This window comes from Alosa sapidissima, chromosome 23, assembly GCF_018492685.1.
Source record: "Alosa sapidissima isolate fAloSap1 chromosome 23, fAloSap1.pri, whole genome shotgun sequence".
Taxonomy (NCBI): Eukaryota; Metazoa; Chordata; class Actinopteri; order Clupeiformes; family Clupeidae; genus Alosa; species Alosa sapidissima.
This window is the reverse complement of record NC_055979.1, coordinates 9,448,543-9,468,415: the sequence shown is the minus strand read 5'-3', so window position 1 is coordinate 9,468,415 and position 19,873 is coordinate 9,448,543. Positions and strand designations below refer to the sequence as shown.

The 19,873-nt window shown below is 43.2% G+C and overlaps 2 protein-coding genes across 2 annotated transcripts in view; both read left to right on the top strand.

Moving 5' to 3' along the window:
* The window catches only part of ahr2 (aryl hydrocarbon receptor 2), a 105,159-nt gene extending 100,788 nt beyond the window's left edge, over positions 1-4,371 (top strand). Inside the window, exon 11 of the mRNA XM_042079748.1 lies at positions 114-4,371. Coding sequence (XP_041935682.1) covers positions 114-221 — 108 coding nt within the window. The 3' untranslated portion in view covers positions 222-4,371. The remainder of the gene's footprint in view (positions 1-113) is intronic.
* Positions 4,372-5,871: 1,500 nt separating this feature from the next.
* The window catches only part of ahr1b (aryl hydrocarbon receptor 1b), a 77,551-nt gene continuing 63,549 nt past the window's right edge, over positions 5,872-19,873 (top strand). Inside the window, exons 1-2 of the mRNA XM_042081202.1 lie at positions 5,872-6,626; positions 7,899-8,086. Of these exons, the coding sequence (XP_041937136.1) occupies positions 6,586-6,626; positions 7,899-8,086 (229 nt within the window). The 5' untranslated portion in view covers positions 5,872-6,585. The remainder of the gene's footprint in view (positions 6,627-7,898; positions 8,087-19,873) is intronic.

Sequence of the window (19,873 nt, the reverse complement as noted above, 5' to 3'; positions counted from 1 at the left end):
TTCATAGCATAATTACATACCCAGATACTGGGAATGTAAATTCAAATGGGGATGTTTCAGAAACTGTATGTCTTGTGTGATGTTGATGTTTTGTGTCTTGTTTTCTTTTGCAGATCACCAACCCTCTGATACAGGACAATGGTCCCTTCCAGTTCCCTAACATGGTCAATGAAACCACATACTTCACAGAGAACAGTCAGGCCAACTGCTGTGATTTCTAGAATGCACAGACAGACAGACACCCATTTGCCTTTTGGTCTGTCATGAAAATGAATGCTGTGAGACCTGACGAAGCAGCACTCGTCTCTAAAGAAAACTGAGTCCAGACTGACTAAAAGAAAAAAAACAAATGACAACAGGTTCACAAATGCCTTCTGAGATTCTCTCTACGTGCCTTCCTGTGGAGATGTGACAGCGACTCCTTTTTTTGTTTGTTTTTTTTCCCCTCGCATCAGCCGCAGCTCAAAATGTACAAATGAGGACCTTGCATGACGTCAGTCAGACACTTTGATTTTGCTTGTTTGTTTGTTTGTTTTTGTTTGTTTAAAAATGCAAATGGATTTGAAATGGAAGCAGCAGCAGGACTGTCACTGGAGAACCCGGGGGCTGCTCTTCGGAGGAAAGGAAAAAACACCAGGAAGGTGCAAAAGAAAATATTTATTTTGTTTTGTTTTGCGTTCTATCCAATTTTTTTTTTCATTTCTTTGTCACTCTTGATTTTAGTATGCCTTGTGTGTGTGTGCGTTTTACAGCCACAGGAAATAAGTGTGTATATGTGTGTGTGTGTGTGTGTGTGTGTGTGTGTGTGTGTGTGTGTGTGTGTGTGTGTGTGTGTGTGTGTGTGTGGTAGGTTTGCTACCTGTGATCTCTTTAATGAAGTAAGCATGCAGAAGGCAGAGGGAGACACACACAAACACACACACACACACACACACACACACACACACACACACACACACACACACACACCAGAGATGTACCGCAGGTCATCTCTGGGCCCAGACGCATGTAGAGTTGTGGAGAACCTGGGTGGTGGCAAAGTTCAAAGGTCAGGGGGTCAGGAAGTCATCCGAATCTGGTGTGAGAGTGAGTTGAAGTTTCCATGCCATAGCCATAGCTGCCATACACTGGCTCTGCCACAGAAATGGGGGCAACCTCCAGGGTTCCAACCCCACTGCCCTGGGAACACAGTATAGCCATCCCCAGGCTTTGGAGCCTTGGCCATCTGTGGCTGGGGGCTCCTGGGTAACAACCCCCAGCAGAACAGTAGGGCATCAGGGGCAAGGGGCCGCTCAGCGCCGATACTGCCCCAGCATCCCCTACTCCCCCAGGCCTCTCTCACTGCCCCCCCCCCCTCCAAACTGCTAGCCAAACTGCATTATGTTATAATATATCACAATTGTAACAAGGTATGTTAATCAGATTGTTAATGGATAACATTTATTCACTTTGCTTTGTGCTGTTTTGTTTCGCTTTATGAATGTTTCTTTTATATTTTTTATAAGCATTTAATCAAAAATATCAGATACGTCAATGAGCCATTTTTCTCTTCCTCTGTCTCAGGCTTCTTCTTCTAACTGCCTTCTCTCTCTCTCTCTGTCCCTCTCTCTGTTTATCTCTCTCATTCTCTCTCTCTGTTTTAAACTTGTGATTCTGTTGGAGGAGAGGGACCCCCCCACACACACACACACACACACTTTTGCCCCCACCAGGCTGTCAGTGTGATCTCTGCATCCCTGAACAGACTTGGGGAGTATTCCAAGTATGTGGTTTAGTGACCTAGGTAAGTTAACTCAGAGTAAATGGTAAACCTTCTACAACAAGAGGCCTATGGCATTGTTTTGTTAGGAGGATGAAGCCATACAGCTCTTCCATTAGGAGGTTTACTACTTACTTTGAGTTGTAATTTACCCAAGTTTGTCACTAAACTACACACTTGGAATACCCCCCGGTGTCTAGGACAGGAGAGTAGAGGAATTGGTAGAGAGGAGAGTTCCAAAATGAAATGAACTTAGTAAAACATGCAGATGGCCTCTTATGGGAAAGACAGCAGGTGGTCGTAGCACTGAGATGATTGGCTTGTAGTGACCAATCACCCTCTTGCTCCTGCTTTGTTTGTTGTTTTGTTGTTGTTGTTGATGATGTTGTTGTTATTTCTTTTTCTTTTTCCCTTCTTTCCTTCAAATGTGTGTTTGTATGTTTCTATACCAGAATGGAGATTGTATTATAGAGTAAGTTGTTGAAGCTTAGCATGTCCACTCTTCTCTGCGTGAGACTTCCTGGTCCTTGTCTAGCACGGCAATTCTGATTGGTTTCCGCGTCTGACTGTCAACAAGGAGTAGGAGGTGGTTAACCAGAGGCAAGAGAGTGGATTGGCAGACCCTATGTGCCTTCAATTCACATTTCACCAGAGTGTAGCTTTTGTATATTCCAAAAAAACAAAAACAAATAGGACTGTTCTAATTACTCATGAACCTTGCTTTTCTGTTATTGAAATGTAAATAAAGCAAAACAATGTATGTAAAATACCTTACCTCACCATATTAAGGAGTATGGCCACCTATGAATTCTGTAGAAAAGGGCAAACTAGTTTGTAGCGCTGGAAGCATGGGCTTTCTCCTTACTCGTGTAGGTTTGTGAGCTGAATACTATAGCGGCGAAGACGTTGAAAGTCGTCCTCCTCGGCGTCTGTAAGAGGTGGCTCTCATAGAGGTGGCCTCTCCATGGAAAATAGCCCAGAGGAATTAAGCCTTAGAGGATTGCCCCCCTCCACACTTAGACACCACTCACACACACCAAAGTCAGAAGCATTTATCGTCTTTGGCGTCACTTTACACACCCTCTCCCTTGAGGTGTATCAGTGGCCTCTCCAGCATAAACCATAACAGTACGTGGCAGCTACAGGATCTTATGCAGTTTGTTCAAATACTTTGGAGATCAGTGGGGTGAGGTCCGTAAAGGCCCTCGGACTACGACAGGAAATGCTTTACCTGTTCATATGAGATTATTACGACACATATCTATGACACACTCTCACCCGCAGCAGTTAGTCTGAAATGTTAAAAACATCCCAAGTGCCTTAAGGATTTTATTTCATTTGATTTCATGCATTAGTGACATGTAATGGCTTCTGTGTGTTGATTTTAACTGTGATCTGTTTGCTGGCTCTGTTGATTTAACAGATAGGAAATTAAAGGTTTGGTTGGTACTGTAAATATGCAACACATAGTGATGCCCCAACTAAAGTATGCCACTTACTTATTCTTATAATAGTAATTAAAAAATGGAAAGATTGTCCCTATTGTCCCTCCGGTGTGATCCCTCGTTGTGGATGCCTTCAGAGATTTCCTGTTTGTAGTGAAGAGGACACCTGGTTCTGTGGGGGGGGGGGGGGGGATGGACTGATAGTGAATGTGTCATTCACCGGTGCAGTGGATGAGGAAGGTGGAGTGATCAGAGGTGTTGGTTGAACCATGTTGGTTTGTGAGGGAGATAGTTGGAAGTGATGGTGCGTAGCTACAAGAAGGCTGGTGTGGTTGAACGGGAAACATGGAAGAGGACTAACCAGAGGACATATCAGGATGCGACAGCATTTTGGCACTTTCAGTTTCTTTCTTTCAAACAGATCGGTTCTCTCTCACATACACACACACACGCACATACATACAGTATACACACAGAGAGAGAGAGAGAGAGAGTTATGAGCATGGAATCCTGGCATGCTCCTAGAAATTCACAAAATGGAAGAGTGCGCAAAAAAAAAACACTGGTGCCAACTTTCCAAATGATTCTCATCGTTCTGGGGTTCAGCACTACTCAGCCAACTAATTAAATGCGTTTTCTGCATGCTTTAGAACAATGGAATAATAGAAGCACTTGCTACTGCAGATGTCTGTTTTCTCCTGCCCCCCCCCCCCCCCCCCCCCCCCCCCCCACAACCCCAACCAGCCGCTCACTGGAGTGGTTCAGGCCCAGATCTGGTCCTCTCCTGGGCTTCTTCCGGCTCCATACCATCCCATAATCATCTGCTATCTAGACAGAGGGCAAGTTTCTTTTGTAAATGCAGTATCATCGTATTATTTACATTTTTTTAAATGTATGTATGTGAATTTATTGTTTGTTTGTTTGTTTGTTTGTGTGCTACCTGGCCTTATAAGAGCCCTCACGTACCATGTACCATTTTGTAAATTTTCTGCACAGCTGTTAAATATGTAAGCCATTTTTGACGGATTTTTCCTAAAATACAGCATAAGTATATTGTAGCTTTGACCTTTTTTCTTGCTATTTTGTAATTGCAAAGAGCCCCTCTTCTCTGTGTCTCATTATTAATATTTCATTCTTGTGCTATTAAAAGGCATTTTGATGACTCTACAATTAGTGTGATCTTCTTTTCACAGGCTATCATAGTCCGAACGGCTAAGTGGGTGCTTAAAACAAGGGCCCACTCGCAAGTCCTTTCCCATCTCCTTTTCTTTTTCTTAATGGCCACAAGAGGGTGCTTTCATCCATGCCTTTCCCATCATCATCTCTCTCTCTCTTTCTGTTTATCAATCAGTTAGTTACACAACAATTGCGAAGAATGTCAGACTCGTTGCAGGTCTGCCCAAGCAGTAATTAACTCTGCATCATGTGTTCTAGTTACCCACTGGGGCCCGCTGAGCGAAGCGGAGCGCAGAGCAAGCGGCGGACAGCGGATTTTCCCAGAATAAACTGACACACATCTCTCGCAGTGTTTAGACGCCACCGCTAATAAGCTTTAATGTGGGATTTATGTTTTTCTTTTCATGGCTGAGAAGGACTGTGGCTTCAAAAACGATGAAGTGAGATCGAATTGGGTGGCTGAATAAACTCCTGAATAGATTGAAGATGACCCATGGCGCTGGGGATAGAAGTTTATCGGTCGCTTGTTGACAGATCTTCTGAGGGAATTTCAGTGCAGAATGTATACCCTCACCGTAGAAATGACTGACATTTTATTACAAAATAATTAGAATATCGACCGATTTTTATTGCCGGTAGCCGATATTGATTTTCATAGGGCTATTGTCTAGCTCTAAAGTTTGGTAACACAATGAGACAGTGTAAGGTACAATTGAATTTCGTTATAAGCTTCCATTTTTATTAATCCATATAGTTATATATCTATATTTCTTCCTTCATGATCTAAACATTTTTTTTTTTAAATTTATTTCCTCTTTTTGGTAATTTCAGTCAGATCTGGAAAATGGACATTTGGCCAAAACAAACAAACAAAAACAAAAAAACGCTGAGTCATGCCCTTCTACACCAAAATTCCTGCAGTAGGCCTATCATTCTTTGGAAATAAAATGTCCCTGCTGTAGTATGGTCCTGTCCTCCAAGACTCACATACAGTCCATTCTTCAGGTGCACACACACACACACACACTGCTCACATTTCACACTCTGGTAAATATGTTCATTCACAATAATTATGCCAACTTTCAGAAATACACAGCACAAACAGAAGGCGTTTGGCACATTAAGTTCTCTGTTAAATGTCGTGAATAAATTATGCATTCTGCATTTGTTCCGTCCTAAAATGCTGACAATTACACATGGTAGAAGATACACATCTTTTCCGTCTTCAATATCAAATGTAATGCTAAAATCCTATGATAATCGTGATCCAACGTCTGTCCTGATCATACAAATCGATGATCCTGCAGAAAGGTTCCGTCCCTCCAGCAGAACCGGCGGCTTACAGGCCTCGGTGCTGTGCTATGCTGTGCTGCGATTGGACAAACGAGTCGGATAGTGAGCGCGTCGGGCCTGACGTGTTCGCCCGTGTATCTGGGAGATTTTTTCCCTCCCATGCCTCTTAACCTCAGGCCTGTGCTTCGCTGCGCGCTCCCGTTCAAATCTGTGCCGGTCGCCTGGTCACTAGAATGAGTGCGCTACTCTGACTTGGTGGAGAAGGGAGAGGGAGGGGGTTGTTGACGTCGAGAGCGCGCAAGAGCTCGTTACAGAAGAGGAGCTTTGCAAAGATGAATTAGATGCTAAGTCTTGACGCAATTTAAATGTCGTTTGTTTTTTATATGCCAACTTAACTTTAAATAAACTTTGTTTTCGTCTCGTTCGATAAGTGTCGTCTTAAACAGGTGCTGCGTTTGGACTGCTATCATCATTGCCTAAATGACGAAGGGGACATGCACTTGCTGGCACCAACTATGTCAATTAATGTTGAAATAGGATACTTTTCACGCTGCCTCGCCGGATTGATGGGATGCTAAATCAGTACTTCAATTTAATTCTGTTAATACATCATTTATGTCCGAATGATTTTTGCTCACATAAGATGGATTCGCAGTTTTGATTGATGGAACCGTGCAAGTAAAAGGATTTGGGAGCACGGTCGGTGCCTTTCAACGCTACTTGTAAATTCGTATTCGTTTTTTGGAGTCTTTACAATGAAAACATAAAGACATAATTTGCATTGGGGTTGTCGTGGTATTTGTGCATTGTGTTTTTGCGGGAGAAGAGACTGTAAATCTTCTGCCAGATATGTGTTGGTCGAACAACACTGTGCTGAAATACAGGAATACAGACCTACTGTAGAGCCTTAAAATGTATGCTGGACGGAAACGAAGAAAACCGGTCCAAAGAGCGTAAGTAGGCCTATAACATTCTACATAGTCTGACTATTTAAATCGGTGTAGGTATTTTTTTGTTTAGTCATCCACCTGTCAGCTAACAGGTTATGTAAAATGTAGGATGGTCGACACTGTATTACATGTGGTGAACTGTGGTGCGTCCACAAGTCCATCAAATGTATTTGTTGGTTTTGACTGAAACTATTTACATGCATTGTGATCCTGGCAATGAAATTCCCATTGACACATGTAGGTTACTCTGTGTTGTAAGTCTCAGGGGGCAGTGTTCAAAACTTTGGATCACATATTATACCGCAATTTAATTACATATAGCCTACCAGTGCCTTTTAATCAATAACGGTAAACTGACAGACCGATTGTAGCCTACACTCCATTTAATCACTGTGTAGCCTAACATGGTAAAGCTGCTACATGGAATTCAATTCACATTTAAATGAGTAGAGACGATGTAACTGTATTTGTGTTTCTCTGGTAGATTTCATCTTTGTTTATGCATAGTTGGATAGTCCATCTTAGGTTTATTCAGTGAAGAACGGGACATAAACTCAGTCTATCGAAAGAAAGCGCAGGTGCAGGAGTAGGCATGTACATTTTCCATCTTTCATTTCCGTTACTCGGTTCATCATTTTAAACCCTAATTCGACAAGTAATGAGTCTGCATATTACTTCCTTGGCATAGTTGTAAAATGCCAAAAGAATTTAATTTTCGGAAGTGTGTTTGCGAAGTTGCTGGTGGTGACAGTTTAATGTTGTAGCCTAATTACCATCTCAGACTAAGAGGGGAGCAGAAATTGCATTCAATTAGTCTATTTTTAGTTCCGTGATTATTTTCATAAAAGCTAATATTATTATTAGAATATTTGCGATCACTTGAATTTATGATGGGATTTGGTACGAATAAATCTAAACTAGACGAAATATATTAGTTAGGCCTATTTAATGTAATGTGTGCCTGTGGAAAATGTAGCGTTGCGCGCAATGCATGATCACGCTGAATGTATAGGGTAAAAAAAGGGGCAAACATCTAAATGCTGTTCTTTTAAAACAAATGATGAACCTCCTCTGACTGTGTCATGTGCACCACACACTGTAGACCTATATATAAACGTAATTTAAAACAGAATTCAAGAGCATACAATTTCCTGGAAATAAACTGGCCATTTTGATACAACTCTTATTAGCTTTAGAGTAGTAGGCCCGCTGGTGACCATCACTGATGATCACGTTGTGTTCGTTTCTGATGCACCTGTGTCGCTGCCTGTCCAGGGTAAAACAGCCGCCGGTGGAGGGTGTGAAATCCAACCCATCCAAGCGGCACAGAGACCGGCTGAACTCCGAGTTGGATCGTCTGGCCAGCCTACTGCCATTCCCCGAAGAAGTCACCTCCAGCCTGGATAAGCTCTCGATTCTACGCCTCAGCGTCTCCTACCTGCGGGCCAAGAACTTCTTCAGTGGTGAGCATCTCGGACATCTTTGACCTGTGTGTACTGAGGCAGAGTGTGTGTGTGTGTGTGAGAGAGAGAGAGAGAGAGAGAGCGAGAGAGAGAGAGTGTGTGTGTGTGTGTGAGAGAGAAGAGAGAGAGAGAATGAGTGTGTGTGTGTGTGTGTGTGTATGTGTGGCTGGGCAAAGCTGAGTTATTTTGACTGGAGCGGTTGTTTTTGTTTGTTGTTGGTTTGGAGCTGGTGGTGGCGGGGAGAGGAGCCATAGAGTCGGTCAGCAGCTCAGCTTGCTCTGGCTGAGAGAGTAGATCTGACCGCAGCTTCTGATGCTTCAGAGCTGAGAGAGTAGATCTGACTGTAGATCCTTGCCCCTCATTAGGGGCTTAAGGCCAAACTGACCGTAAGAGGTTTACTGCAAGGGTCTCGAGTACAGCCAGGTAAGAACAGACATTAGAAGAATGCCTGGATTATCAGCTTTAGTGGCACGATTCCCAGAACAATATTATTATGTTATATTTTATTATATTGTATTGTATTATATATTGTTTTTATTTTTTTGTATTATTTGATATCATATTATAACTTGTCTTGGCTAAATTGGGTGTACATTTTATTTATTGTGTTTTATTTTATTTATTATATACAGTATCTGTGGTAACTGTTGTATTTCTTTGTAGTTATAGACACTGTAAATGAACATTCTAATGGCAGTATTTTTCTTCTTGTTGTGCTGGGATTGTATCACTTGGGAATGATTGGATCTAAATTGGCAGCGGTGTGTGTCCTGTTAGATTGTGTAGTAGCAGGCAGATGATTTGCTTCCGTACAGCACAACAGTACTCTCTCTTTGTCACTCAGGCTGATTGTGTTGCCCAATACCATCAAAGCATATTGAATAATTTGTGATGTGGAAGAGGCTTTTCTAAGAGCTGCTCGAGCCTGGGCTCAGTCTCACGACAGTTCTCTCTCTCTCTCTCTTCTTGAGAAACTCTGAATATTTCATGGCCCTGTGCGACATCAGCCGTCTTTCAGAGATTTAAAGAGAACGTTGAACACACACAAGGTGTGAAACAATCGATAGCACGCTTTCAAAGTAAACATGTAAACATTTCCAAAAATAGCTGCCTTTTAATATTTTTTTATTTAACTCTCTTGGTCACCATAAGTGGATGAAAAAAAAACCTTTATTTTATAAAAGTGTACTGCAATGCAGGCCCATGAGTGTGGTGAAGCATTAATAATTTAAAAAAACTAGCTTAAAGAATTTATAAAATGGAGGGATAGAAATGTTTGTATATGACAGTGGATCTTAAAATGGCTGTGGCAGGGGCAGTGGACAGACACACTGTGTGTGATCTATCTCTGAGGATCATACCTGGGATGCCGTGCAATGTGTGTGTGAATTTGTGTTTGTGTGTACATACATGTGTGTGTGTGTGTGTGTGTGTGTGTGTGTGTGTGTGTGTGTGTGTGTGTGTGTGTGTGTGTGTGTGTGTGTATGCGTGTGTATAAAGTTGTGTGTGTGTGTGCATGTGTGTTTGTGTACGTGTGTGTGTGTGTGTATGTGTATGTGTGTGCGTTCACATATATTATGTACATTGTGCTTACGTGTACCTTATTGATGTTGACAATAATGCTCAAGGACATGTCTCAGCTTTTTATCCTTGGGGAGTGGCTCACTGTACTGACTATGGCCAGTTTGTGCAAGAATGAATTATACAGTACCATGGTATGTTGAACTGCTCTTGTAGTTCATGTGTATGTTTATGCTTTCAGTTTATGCATTCATGCTGCTCAAGCTATTGTCATAGCCGTGGCTGGGAGGTGGCCATTTTGATCAAAGTTTACGTACAGTATATGTAAAATCAGGCATTCCCAACATTTTCAAGCATTCTATAGAAAGACCCATTTTAGAATGTGAGAGAGACAGAAGGTGTGAAAGACAAGATATGATGAGAAAGAGAGAGAGAGGACATGGTGGGAATGGTGGAAAGTGGTGAGAGGGAGAGAGAGAAAATGAGATGATGGAGGCGTAAACTGTAGAAATGGAGAGAGTGAGCGAGAGAAAGGAGAGAGAGGGGGAGAGAAGGAGGAAGTGGAGGCAGAGGAGGAGAGAGTGTTCACAGAACCACAGAGAAATCTTCCATTATGTCTCATGTTACTTTATTAGCCTACCCTGTGATTCACCGTAGATTTGCACTTCTCTCTAGAAGAGAACTATGAGATGTTTAATGAATTTTATCTGCCTAGTGCTCAATAGCTAAATAAGTACATAACATCAAGCAAGCCCCATGGAAATATTTTCAATTATTTAACATTTAATAGTTTTGTAGGGTTAGGGTATCAGCAGAATGAATGACAAGAAATTAAATTAAATAGGAACATAATATTATTATTATAATAATAATAATAATAATAATAATTATTATTATTATTATACAACATTAAAATTGTTATTAAAGTGTATTTACATTTTATATCATTACTATTATATAATAATCATTACAAATATAATAGATAAATATGTATGTTGTAACACTTCAACACAACCAGAGCAGCAAAAATAATACTATTGTTTTCCATAAAGACATTCTGTTATGAAAGCCTCTGGACGTTTTGTGTGCAGCTCTAGCACAGAGCACATCTGTGTCAGCAGCCAGTCCCATCTCCCTGTGAGTCATGTCCCTGAGTGTGGAAAATAGGCCATCAAAAAGGACAGGCATCTCCTCGGACGCCTATTCCCTCCTCATTTACCACCGCCTCACCATCACCATCAATCCACTCACGGGCTAAAGACGGACCAATTAGACCTCCCGCAGGCTCCTGCACCACTCCCCCAGTCCAACCCCCACCACTCACCAACCCCCAGTCGCTCAGCCACAGTCTCTGCCTCCGCCCGGCTGGGCTCTCTCTCTCTCCAGCCAGACTAGAGCCCTGTGTTTGTGTTGGAATGTAATTTGTTATGTGTAAACAGCGCAAATGCCATGTGACATGCTGAGATTATATGCTGGCTTTTAGTGAATCGCTTGTGCGATGTGGCTAAAGTGGTGGGTGAGGGCTTAGCGATGGAAGAGTTGTGCGGTGGTGGCGGGTTGTGTGTTACCGTTAGCTGGTCTAGTTCAGCTTGTCTGTCCCCAGGCTGGTTGGCTGAGCACGCCGTGAAAAGACTGGACTGGCCATTGTGTAATTCTGCTATTAACCTAAGTTCCCTAATGGTCTTAGTATGTATTGCTGTTATTACGTATAACTGTTATTTGTCTGATATTGTTACACAGCGAACTGTTTTTGTTTCTGCTATTGTCTAATATTAGATTTTTACTGTAATGAAACACACCAGTGAATCAGACATCATGGAGGCGCCCCCAGGCATTTGGAAAAGCAAGGAGAGGAAAGGTTCAGTCAGATCCTTGGGGCAACACCACTGACATCCCCTGATGCATCTCAGGCTCCACTTCCTGGAAGCAGAGGCTCATGGGAAGGCTCTGTGTTAACGTAGCATTCTCAGCTCAGCAAGAAAGCGAGGGAGAACTTGGAGAGATGAAGACAGCGAGAGTGAAATGGGGGCAGGGTTGGACAGAGTGATGTGGTGGGGTCATTTATTCTTCTTCGTTTATGCTGAGGTTCTGGTGGGATTGCCTAAGCAAATTGTTGTTTTGCTAGCTATTATAGTGGCTTTCCACAGCATCTTAATCAGGAACAGGAAAATATTATTTAGCTTTTTGCTGGAATTGTTGAGCTGTTAGTCATGCCGAATGGCCAATGATTTTCTTCCATGAAAAGCCATGATAGCCCAAACATTGCACCCTTTAGCATACCAGTGGTCTATAATGGCAAGCAAATGTGTTGAGTGGAAAAGCGCAGTAGTAGTTTTGTGACTGTACACTTTGAGACATTTGTAAGGCCTACAGGGGTGGTAGCAGGCTAATGCTTTGTTTTATATTATTTGATTATGGTCATGCCTTGAGAGGTGAAAAAGATGGAAAAAAGAGGAGAATGTGGTCTGGGCTGGAAGTGATTAGAGTGCCTCTGTGCAGATGGTCGTGAATGCTGCAGAGTTTCTGTAAGAAAGACTGCGCTTCAGTTCAGTTGTTTGCAAATACCATTCATGGGTCCCCTTGTCATGAGAGCTTCTACAATATCATCCTGTTTTAGCCCCTCAGATTTCTGTTTGTTTTCATCCAGGGTAGTGAAAACTATTCTTTCAGTGTGTTCATCGTTGTTTCTTTCCAGACAGGCTTCCCACCACAGACAATGCAGAATTCTAAGAAATAGATGTTTACATAAATCATGTCAGTAGGTTTTGTAGTACTTTTTGAAACTCTGTTGCCAGTTTTTGATAGTGGTCATGGTGCTGTTGCGTTTGGAAAGCAAAATGCAGGGTCTGTTTTTGAGGAGTCTCACCCCCCTCCACACACACACACACACACACTTAGTCTCTCTCTTTCTCTGTTTCGCTCTTGACTGTTTGTCTCTGCTGTAGCTGTAGCACCAAAAATTGGCAAGAAAAAATATGAAAATGTTCTATATTTATTCAGTGCCAAGATAAGGCAATGTGCCAACACAGACATATGTTAGTGGTTTTATCTTAAATATTCTAATTTGTTAGAGAAGTCAATGTAAGGTAGTAGGTGGACTATTTGATGTGGGACATTATTTATTAATGCGGTTTTTCATTTTTCATTTCATTTGTGAAATGATAAGCATTCTTATTGTTAATTTATTATTGGCTGCTCTTTCATTTGTTCTTTGAGGCATAAAGAGTGAATGTTTTACATTTACATTCATTCATTTAGCTGATACATTTATCCAATGCAACCTACAAAGTTTTTTTTTATTTACAATGCCGTAGGGTGACCTGAAGTAACTAAATAAAAACAAGATAGTAACCAGAGCATGCCTAGTGTAGAAGATCAAAATGTTGTATGCCCTCATGGACAGTAGCTCAGTGATGTCTGCATCTTTCCAGGTCGGAGATTTTCTAGACAGCATGCCACTCCATCATAACACTGGCATTTAAGTCAGATCTAACCACATGGACGCACGAAAGAAACGTCACCAACACGCCTTCTCACTAGGTGTGAATTTTAACCGCATGTTCTACTCCTCGTTCAGACAAAGCACATTTACATAATGTCCGGAGGAAATACTAGGGGGGGAGTAGTATAAACACCGGGTGAATTCGGACCTCCATATGACCGGTTATGTCGTTCAGATATACGGCCCCACCGTTTACCATCGGCAGAACCTCCGGTCTTACACGTATGTCTGAAAGCGCTTTAAGTCAAACCAGAGGGTGTGTTCTAAAGGGATAGTAATAGATAGTAAAAAATAAGTGCATGTGTGTGTGTGTGTGTGTGTGTGTGTGTGTGTGTGTGTGTGTGTGTGTGTGTGTTGGTCCCAGCCGAAGAAGGGTGTCAGGAGATGGAGGCGGCTGGCGTAGCGGTCAGTGTTGTGTCTGGCTGCGGCAGTGGGGATAGTTTGGGGCAGTGGGGGTAGTTTGGGGAGGTGGGGGCTGTTTGGGGAGTGTTGATAAGCTGGGTTGGGAGGTCAGAAGCTGTGGCTCTAGCTGAAAAAACTAGGCCACTTGTAGCCAGCCAAGCTCTCTCTCTCTCCCTCTCCCTCTCTCTTTCTCTCTGTCCCGGCGAAGAGCATGCATGCTCCGATGCAAACACTCATCACCTACCACACGCTGAACCATGCAGTCAAAACACACAGGGGCTTTGGGCTTCTTGAACTCAACATGGGTGAAACCAGTCGCTTCTGGAAAACATTTCCAGTACTGTTCTTTCCAATTATGATCCAGTTAAAGGTTAGAAGAATTCCACCAGAGGAAATGCTCACGCTGGCTGGGCTTTTATTGTGAACATACACCGTGAAGCGGCTTTTTTTTTTTTTTTTTGGCCCAACCTTTACGTCAACACATCTTTTCTTTTCCCAGGAGGCTTTTCTCGCGTTCTTTATTTTTATTTCTAACATCTGTGTTTGCCTGCGGTGAAAAAAAGCCCTGTAAAGGGGTGGGAGTATGTGTGTGTGTGTGTGTGTGTGTGTGTGTGTGTGTGTGTGTGTGTGTGTGTGTGTTGGGAGGGTGGGGGTCGCGGTCGGGAGGTGTGAAGAGGGGGCATTTTTTGATGGGCAATGACGTTGTTGCTGAGGCCGCAGCCGGACGAGGAAAAATCCTCTGATTTATTCATCAGGCGGTGCTCACACAGATGTCTGGCATGACGCCCCCTCGCCGAAACGAGGCCAGCCCGAAAGGCGAACACTACGGTTTGTTTGTATTTTGAATCATTACATGCAGCCCCAAGTAGCAGAAATTAACTTTTTAATCAAGAGGTAGTTTCTGCTTCCTGGATTTAATTTTGTTGTTTTTTTTTCTTTCAAGGGCATGTTTTTTGCTGGTTATTGGAACAATCTCTCTAACCTTATTTAAAGCATTGGATGAAGTCATTCAGTATTAACAAGTAATCACAAACAATACAACCAGTGCCCTGATCAGCCAAAGGAAATTAGTTATGTCTCACAGGTTGCAGATTTTAAAAGCACAATTTATTATATGGCCATTTTTATCCAATTTATATGGAATTTCTTGAATTTTGGTAATTTCTGAATATTTATGTTGCCCTTATTAAAATAGTAATCCCATAATATGTCTTTTTTCCTCCCCATATAAATAATCAATTCAGACCACCTCACTCTCAATAATAATAGAATTCAGGTTTGATTTAGAATGTAATGTGTAATGTAGGATGTTTATTAATATATAAATGATCTCTCTCTCTCTCTCTGTCTTGCATTTGCGCATGTCGGGCTTGGAGAGTAGAGGCCCTGTGTGGCCGTATTGCGCTGTTTCATGCGGGCGCCTGTCTCTGCTGAGAGCTGTGTTTCGACTGTGTGAGTGTTTGTAAGTGTGCGTGAGTGTGTGTGAATGTGTATGAATGTGTGTAAGTGTGTGTGAGTGTGTGTAAGTGTGTGTGAGTGCTCGTCAGCGCTCGGCTGATTGACTGGAGCAGTGTGGTCTCCCCATTCAGGTCTTTGTGTGGCGCTTGTAGGGCGTTGCTAGGCGCCCTTTGCGAACAAAGGGCGGATTTTCCCCAAACATGCTGAAAGACAAATTTGTTTGACCGTCTTGGGCTTAAGAAACAGCATGGCTTTTGTGCAGGGACAGCAAAGGCTCTCGCCCCAGCCTCAGAAGTGGACCATTGTCCTCCCCTCTGTGTGTGTTCCCCATGATACCCTCTAGCAGCTCAGCCAGAGCCTCAGGATCACAAAAAGGCAGAGAGTATTAGGAAAACCAACAGTGTCAGTCAACAGAGTTTTAGCACTCACCACCTTCTTCACAGTGCAGAAAGAGAGTCCTCAAAGCTGAATAGTTAAATTGACAGGGGGGAGAAGCAGCACTGTGAAGATGAATAGCAGTGTGCTGGGATGAGTGTTAAAAAAAGTGTTAAAGTCAAAAGCAGTGAGTTGGATGAAGAAAGCGGCCATTTAATCCTGAAGTCTGTGACAAGCCTTTGAAAGTGATGGGGGCGCTTGTGGATTTTCAGTGCAAAATGCCCTGAAATGTGCTTTTTTTCTGTTGTCTTTCAATAATTTATTTTAAGTTATTTTAACCCATTTTCGTCCATGCGTCACTGTCTGCCCTGTGCATCCCTGAAGAAGGACAGAGTGGCCCTCGGTCCAGAAGGCAGGGTTGGGTCATCTGAGTCCATGTTGATCAAAATCAGTATGAAACTGAGTCAGCCAAACGAGGCCCCAGGATCTCGGAAACAGAGGTCTTTCCCGTCTGCATTTCTTGGGTAACTCTAACTGTGTTCGTCTGTCTCCCAGACAGATTCCTCTGTTGTCTATTCCCCTCTCTCTCTCTCTCTCTCTCTCTCTCTCTCTCTCTCTCTCTCTCACTCTCTCTCTCTCTCTAGTTTCTTTAGTGACCCACTGTACTAGGTTGGAGTCAATTTGATTGGCAGCCGGTGGAAGGAGATGAAAGTGTTTTGGAAGAACAACAGTGGGGATAATCCACTTACGGAGCGGCTGATGTTTCTGTGAAAAGAGGCGGCGTGGGGGAGAGGAGAGGAGAGTCCTGCCCACAGGAGAGTCCAGGAGGGAGGGATGCCCTTTTGAACTCGACTGGCACATGGACGGGCAAACGGTTTATGCTTTAAGGCTGTGCCCAGACCAGTGGTGCCAGGTGACTGTTGGCACCATAGCAACAGAAAAGGGCTTAATTGGCTTTCCTGGTCTTGGCAACGCAAAGTTCTGCATAAAAAAAAAACGAAAAGGAAGCGAGTGAGGTGATGAAAGCACCAATGATGTGCTTTTATCAATATTCCTCCATCTCAGTTCTCGGATCCAGATTCTGCCCTGACATGATTTGCTAGACCCTGCAGCTGGGTGTCTAGATCAATCCGGGTTGTTAAGTCTAATGTCACAAGTCATTTCCAGGCTCTTCCGCTCTTTCGTCCAAATTAGTTTACTAGTGCACACAGCCTGTTTTCACAACATGTGAACCTTTTCACCATCACCTCCTTTTTTAGTGGAAGTAAAAAAATCTGTAACAGATTAAAAACTCTAACAGATTAATTGGTGTAGCTGCACAGCCATGATATAATCAAGGGTAAAGACAGAATTTATGAGGTTGAGGCAAAGGTGAGGTATGACCATTTTGTTGTTGGCTACTCTGAACAGTGACTTTTACTGACTATAGAAAAAATACAAGCCTCTCTGGGCTCATTTGGACCTGGAAACAGAGTTATCGGCACATTATTGCTCTGTGATTCCCACCCCGAATAATAAGAGCTGTGGGAAAACAGTGACATTTCCTGCATTTCTCACGTCTCCCCCCTTGTTGTGATGTCAGATCCTCAACTGTTTTTTTCCCTCTGGGAGTCTTTGAGTCAGGTTTTTTGGGAAGAAGCTTGATATAAGCAGGGCCATGTGAGGGTCAGTCAGGACTTAGTGGACGACAGAATGGCTCTCACTGACGAGACCAGAGGTTTGTCCCCTGCCTCTCCCAGGCTGCTGCTGCTGCCGCTGCTGCTGCTGTGGCCAAGAATGGCCCATCATTTCGTGTCAGTCACACTTTATTTTGGGTCTTAAACCACCAATTAAAGCTGATTAAAATCAAAGGCATGCAGTGCAGGGCGACCCCCCCCCCCCCCTTTCCCTCCCTATGATGTGGGGCTGAGGAGCAGCGAGGCTGTCAGAGAGCGTTGGAGTGTGTGTGTGTGTGTGTGTGTGTGTTTCTGTGTGTATGTATGTCTGTGTATATGTTTCTGTGTGTGTATGCTTCTGTGTGTGTGTGTGTGTGTGTGTGTGTGTGTGTGTGTGTGTGTGTGTGTGTGTGTGTGTGTGTGTATGTATGGTTCTGTGTGTGTGTGTGTGTGCACGCGGCCTGAGATCCATATCTGTCTGCAGCAAAAACACAGGGCCGAGCCGGGTCCGTCCCTGGTCCGGCCCTCACCTGGCGCGGATCCGACGTTGGGGGTTTGGCAGGGACCGGGCATGAAACTCGTCTGATCCTAGTGGTTGTCCTTAGACCTGAAGTAGACTTGGAGGGACGCAGATTCAGCAGAGGTGGAGAGCAAGCCCTCATTTTATGTGTGCAATTACATCTGAGCTGCGTTGGAAGAGTGAGATATTATTACGGCAAATGACTGTGTATTTCTGTACTGTTAAGGTTTTCGATGCCAAGCAAAGCTTTGGATCTCTCTACGTCCAGCATGGTGTTTCAGGCCTGGTGTGTTTGTGTGCTGGTGTTGCTACAACCTGATTTGACCTTGGCCTTGCACGGATCACAGTAGGTTTCTGTATCAGAAAGTCGTTGTTTTGTCGTATGTGGAGTTCGCCTGAAATAACACATGATTTATGAGACATGGCTAATTGCTTTGAGCAGGGTAGCATTTTTCTTCCCTCAGTCACTGGCTCCGTGGAAGTGCGTAGTAGCTTTTCCGTCGCTGGATCCAAATTGATGTCTAAAGAACGATGTTGAGTTTTTTAAGACAGAGCTGCCGTGCGGCGAATATGGTGGTTCATAAATCACACTAGTCAGCGCTCCCCACTCCAACGCAAGATTTAACGTCCTGATTTTATTCTTTTACTCCCCAGTGTTTGCAGCTCTTTGAAATGTTATAAAATGCTGCTGTGTGTTTCATCAGCTCTTTACAGTCTCCTCAGTAAAAAATCTAATGTGGCGTTTTAGGGCCTCCTCCAAAAACCTCATAGTAAACGTTTTCTCACGCTGTAATTGTACAGCTTGATGTTTTCACTCTTGGTAAAAATCGTTACGCAAAGCATGAATTCAGTTTAAATGGTAGAGAATCCTGTTCTACCCTTCTCTTGACTCTCGAAGTCCGGGAAACTCTCTAGGATGTTGCCAGTGCTGTTCTGTCAGATGTGACGGAAACTCTGATGTTGAAGTTCGATACTTTTCTGTCCTCGGAGGCCCTGGTTTAGTAAGACTACTTTGGGCGCTTTGCTACTCACAGTAATCACTTGTCCTCAGCGCATTTGTGGACTCAGCAAGCTGTCCTTGGCATCGAGTTAAATAGAAGATTTGTCCCTCTTGGCACACCATAGGTCTCCTACTTAGCGTAACTGGCTTCTCTTAGTTTAGTTTGGCCTGCATTTGTGTTCTCTTTGTAGTCCTTTTTCTGGGTGTAGCCGGTTGAAGGAACTATGTCAAACAGAGTTATGCTTAGAGCCCTAGTTTTGAGAGATAAAATGGCTGACGGGAACCGGAAGCACATGCACACTGTTGCATAAAAAAGATGAAGGTGAAGGTGTGGTCAAAGACATTGAGTGGGCAGAGACAGGCCGAGGAGAATTAGCCAACAGTTTGAATAAAGCCGGCCACTGGCATTGCCGAAGTATCCCTTTAATCTGAATATGTCAGACGAGATTAATGTAATAAAAATGCCCATATCACCACAGGCTCTGGACAGTGTTCTCCAGGAGCCAAAAATCAACAATGATGGTTTGTGCTTGATGCAAGCAGATTTTTTTCTGACAGAACAAAATGTCCCCACTTCTCTGTCCAAAATCCACACCTCATATATCTCAGTAGTTTAAGACAACCTGTCCACGTGGAACAGGCCAATTTCACCGAGTTGCCTTGGTCAACTGGTCTTGCTGAGTTTGACTTGGGTTACTGCTGTTGCACTGATAAGAAAAAAAAGCACTCACCTCATCTGGAAATGTTTTACATACATGAACGACTGCACGTCGGTAGTTTTGATCAACAAATTGAGGAGCAATTACTTTGAAGTAGCTTGCAGTTGCACTGCATGAAATATTTTGGACAGTGTTTTGGAGGCAGTTTCCATGGCGATTCCATCAGAAGTCAGAGCATAAATTTGACACCATCCTTGTGGAATTTTATTTCCACTCTGACTGATGTGGACGTCCCCTCTCTTCCATTGTCTCTCTCGGGTCTGAGGCGTTCAGCAGTCATTGCATACTAAATTAACTGTATTGTTGATGCAAGATACTCATTTCAGGGAGCTGGAAGCTATTATCAAATTAAGACTAGCAAAACATTGATGCTACTTGTGTCCGAACTACAGGATTAATAATCATTAGCTGATTTGCATGAGTGTGGTCTTCTGTTGATGGAGGTGGAGTGCTAGCATATGGGAGTACTTGGCTCCAAATATGATAGGAAACTGTAGAGGTTAAGCAGCGTGACTCTAAAACTGCAATCAGTGTTTTTTTTCCCCCTAATGGGCCTCTGATTTGCTGGGCCTTGGCCTTGCATGCCACGGTTAATGGAGGCATATGCGCGTATACACATGTCATTTCGTATAATC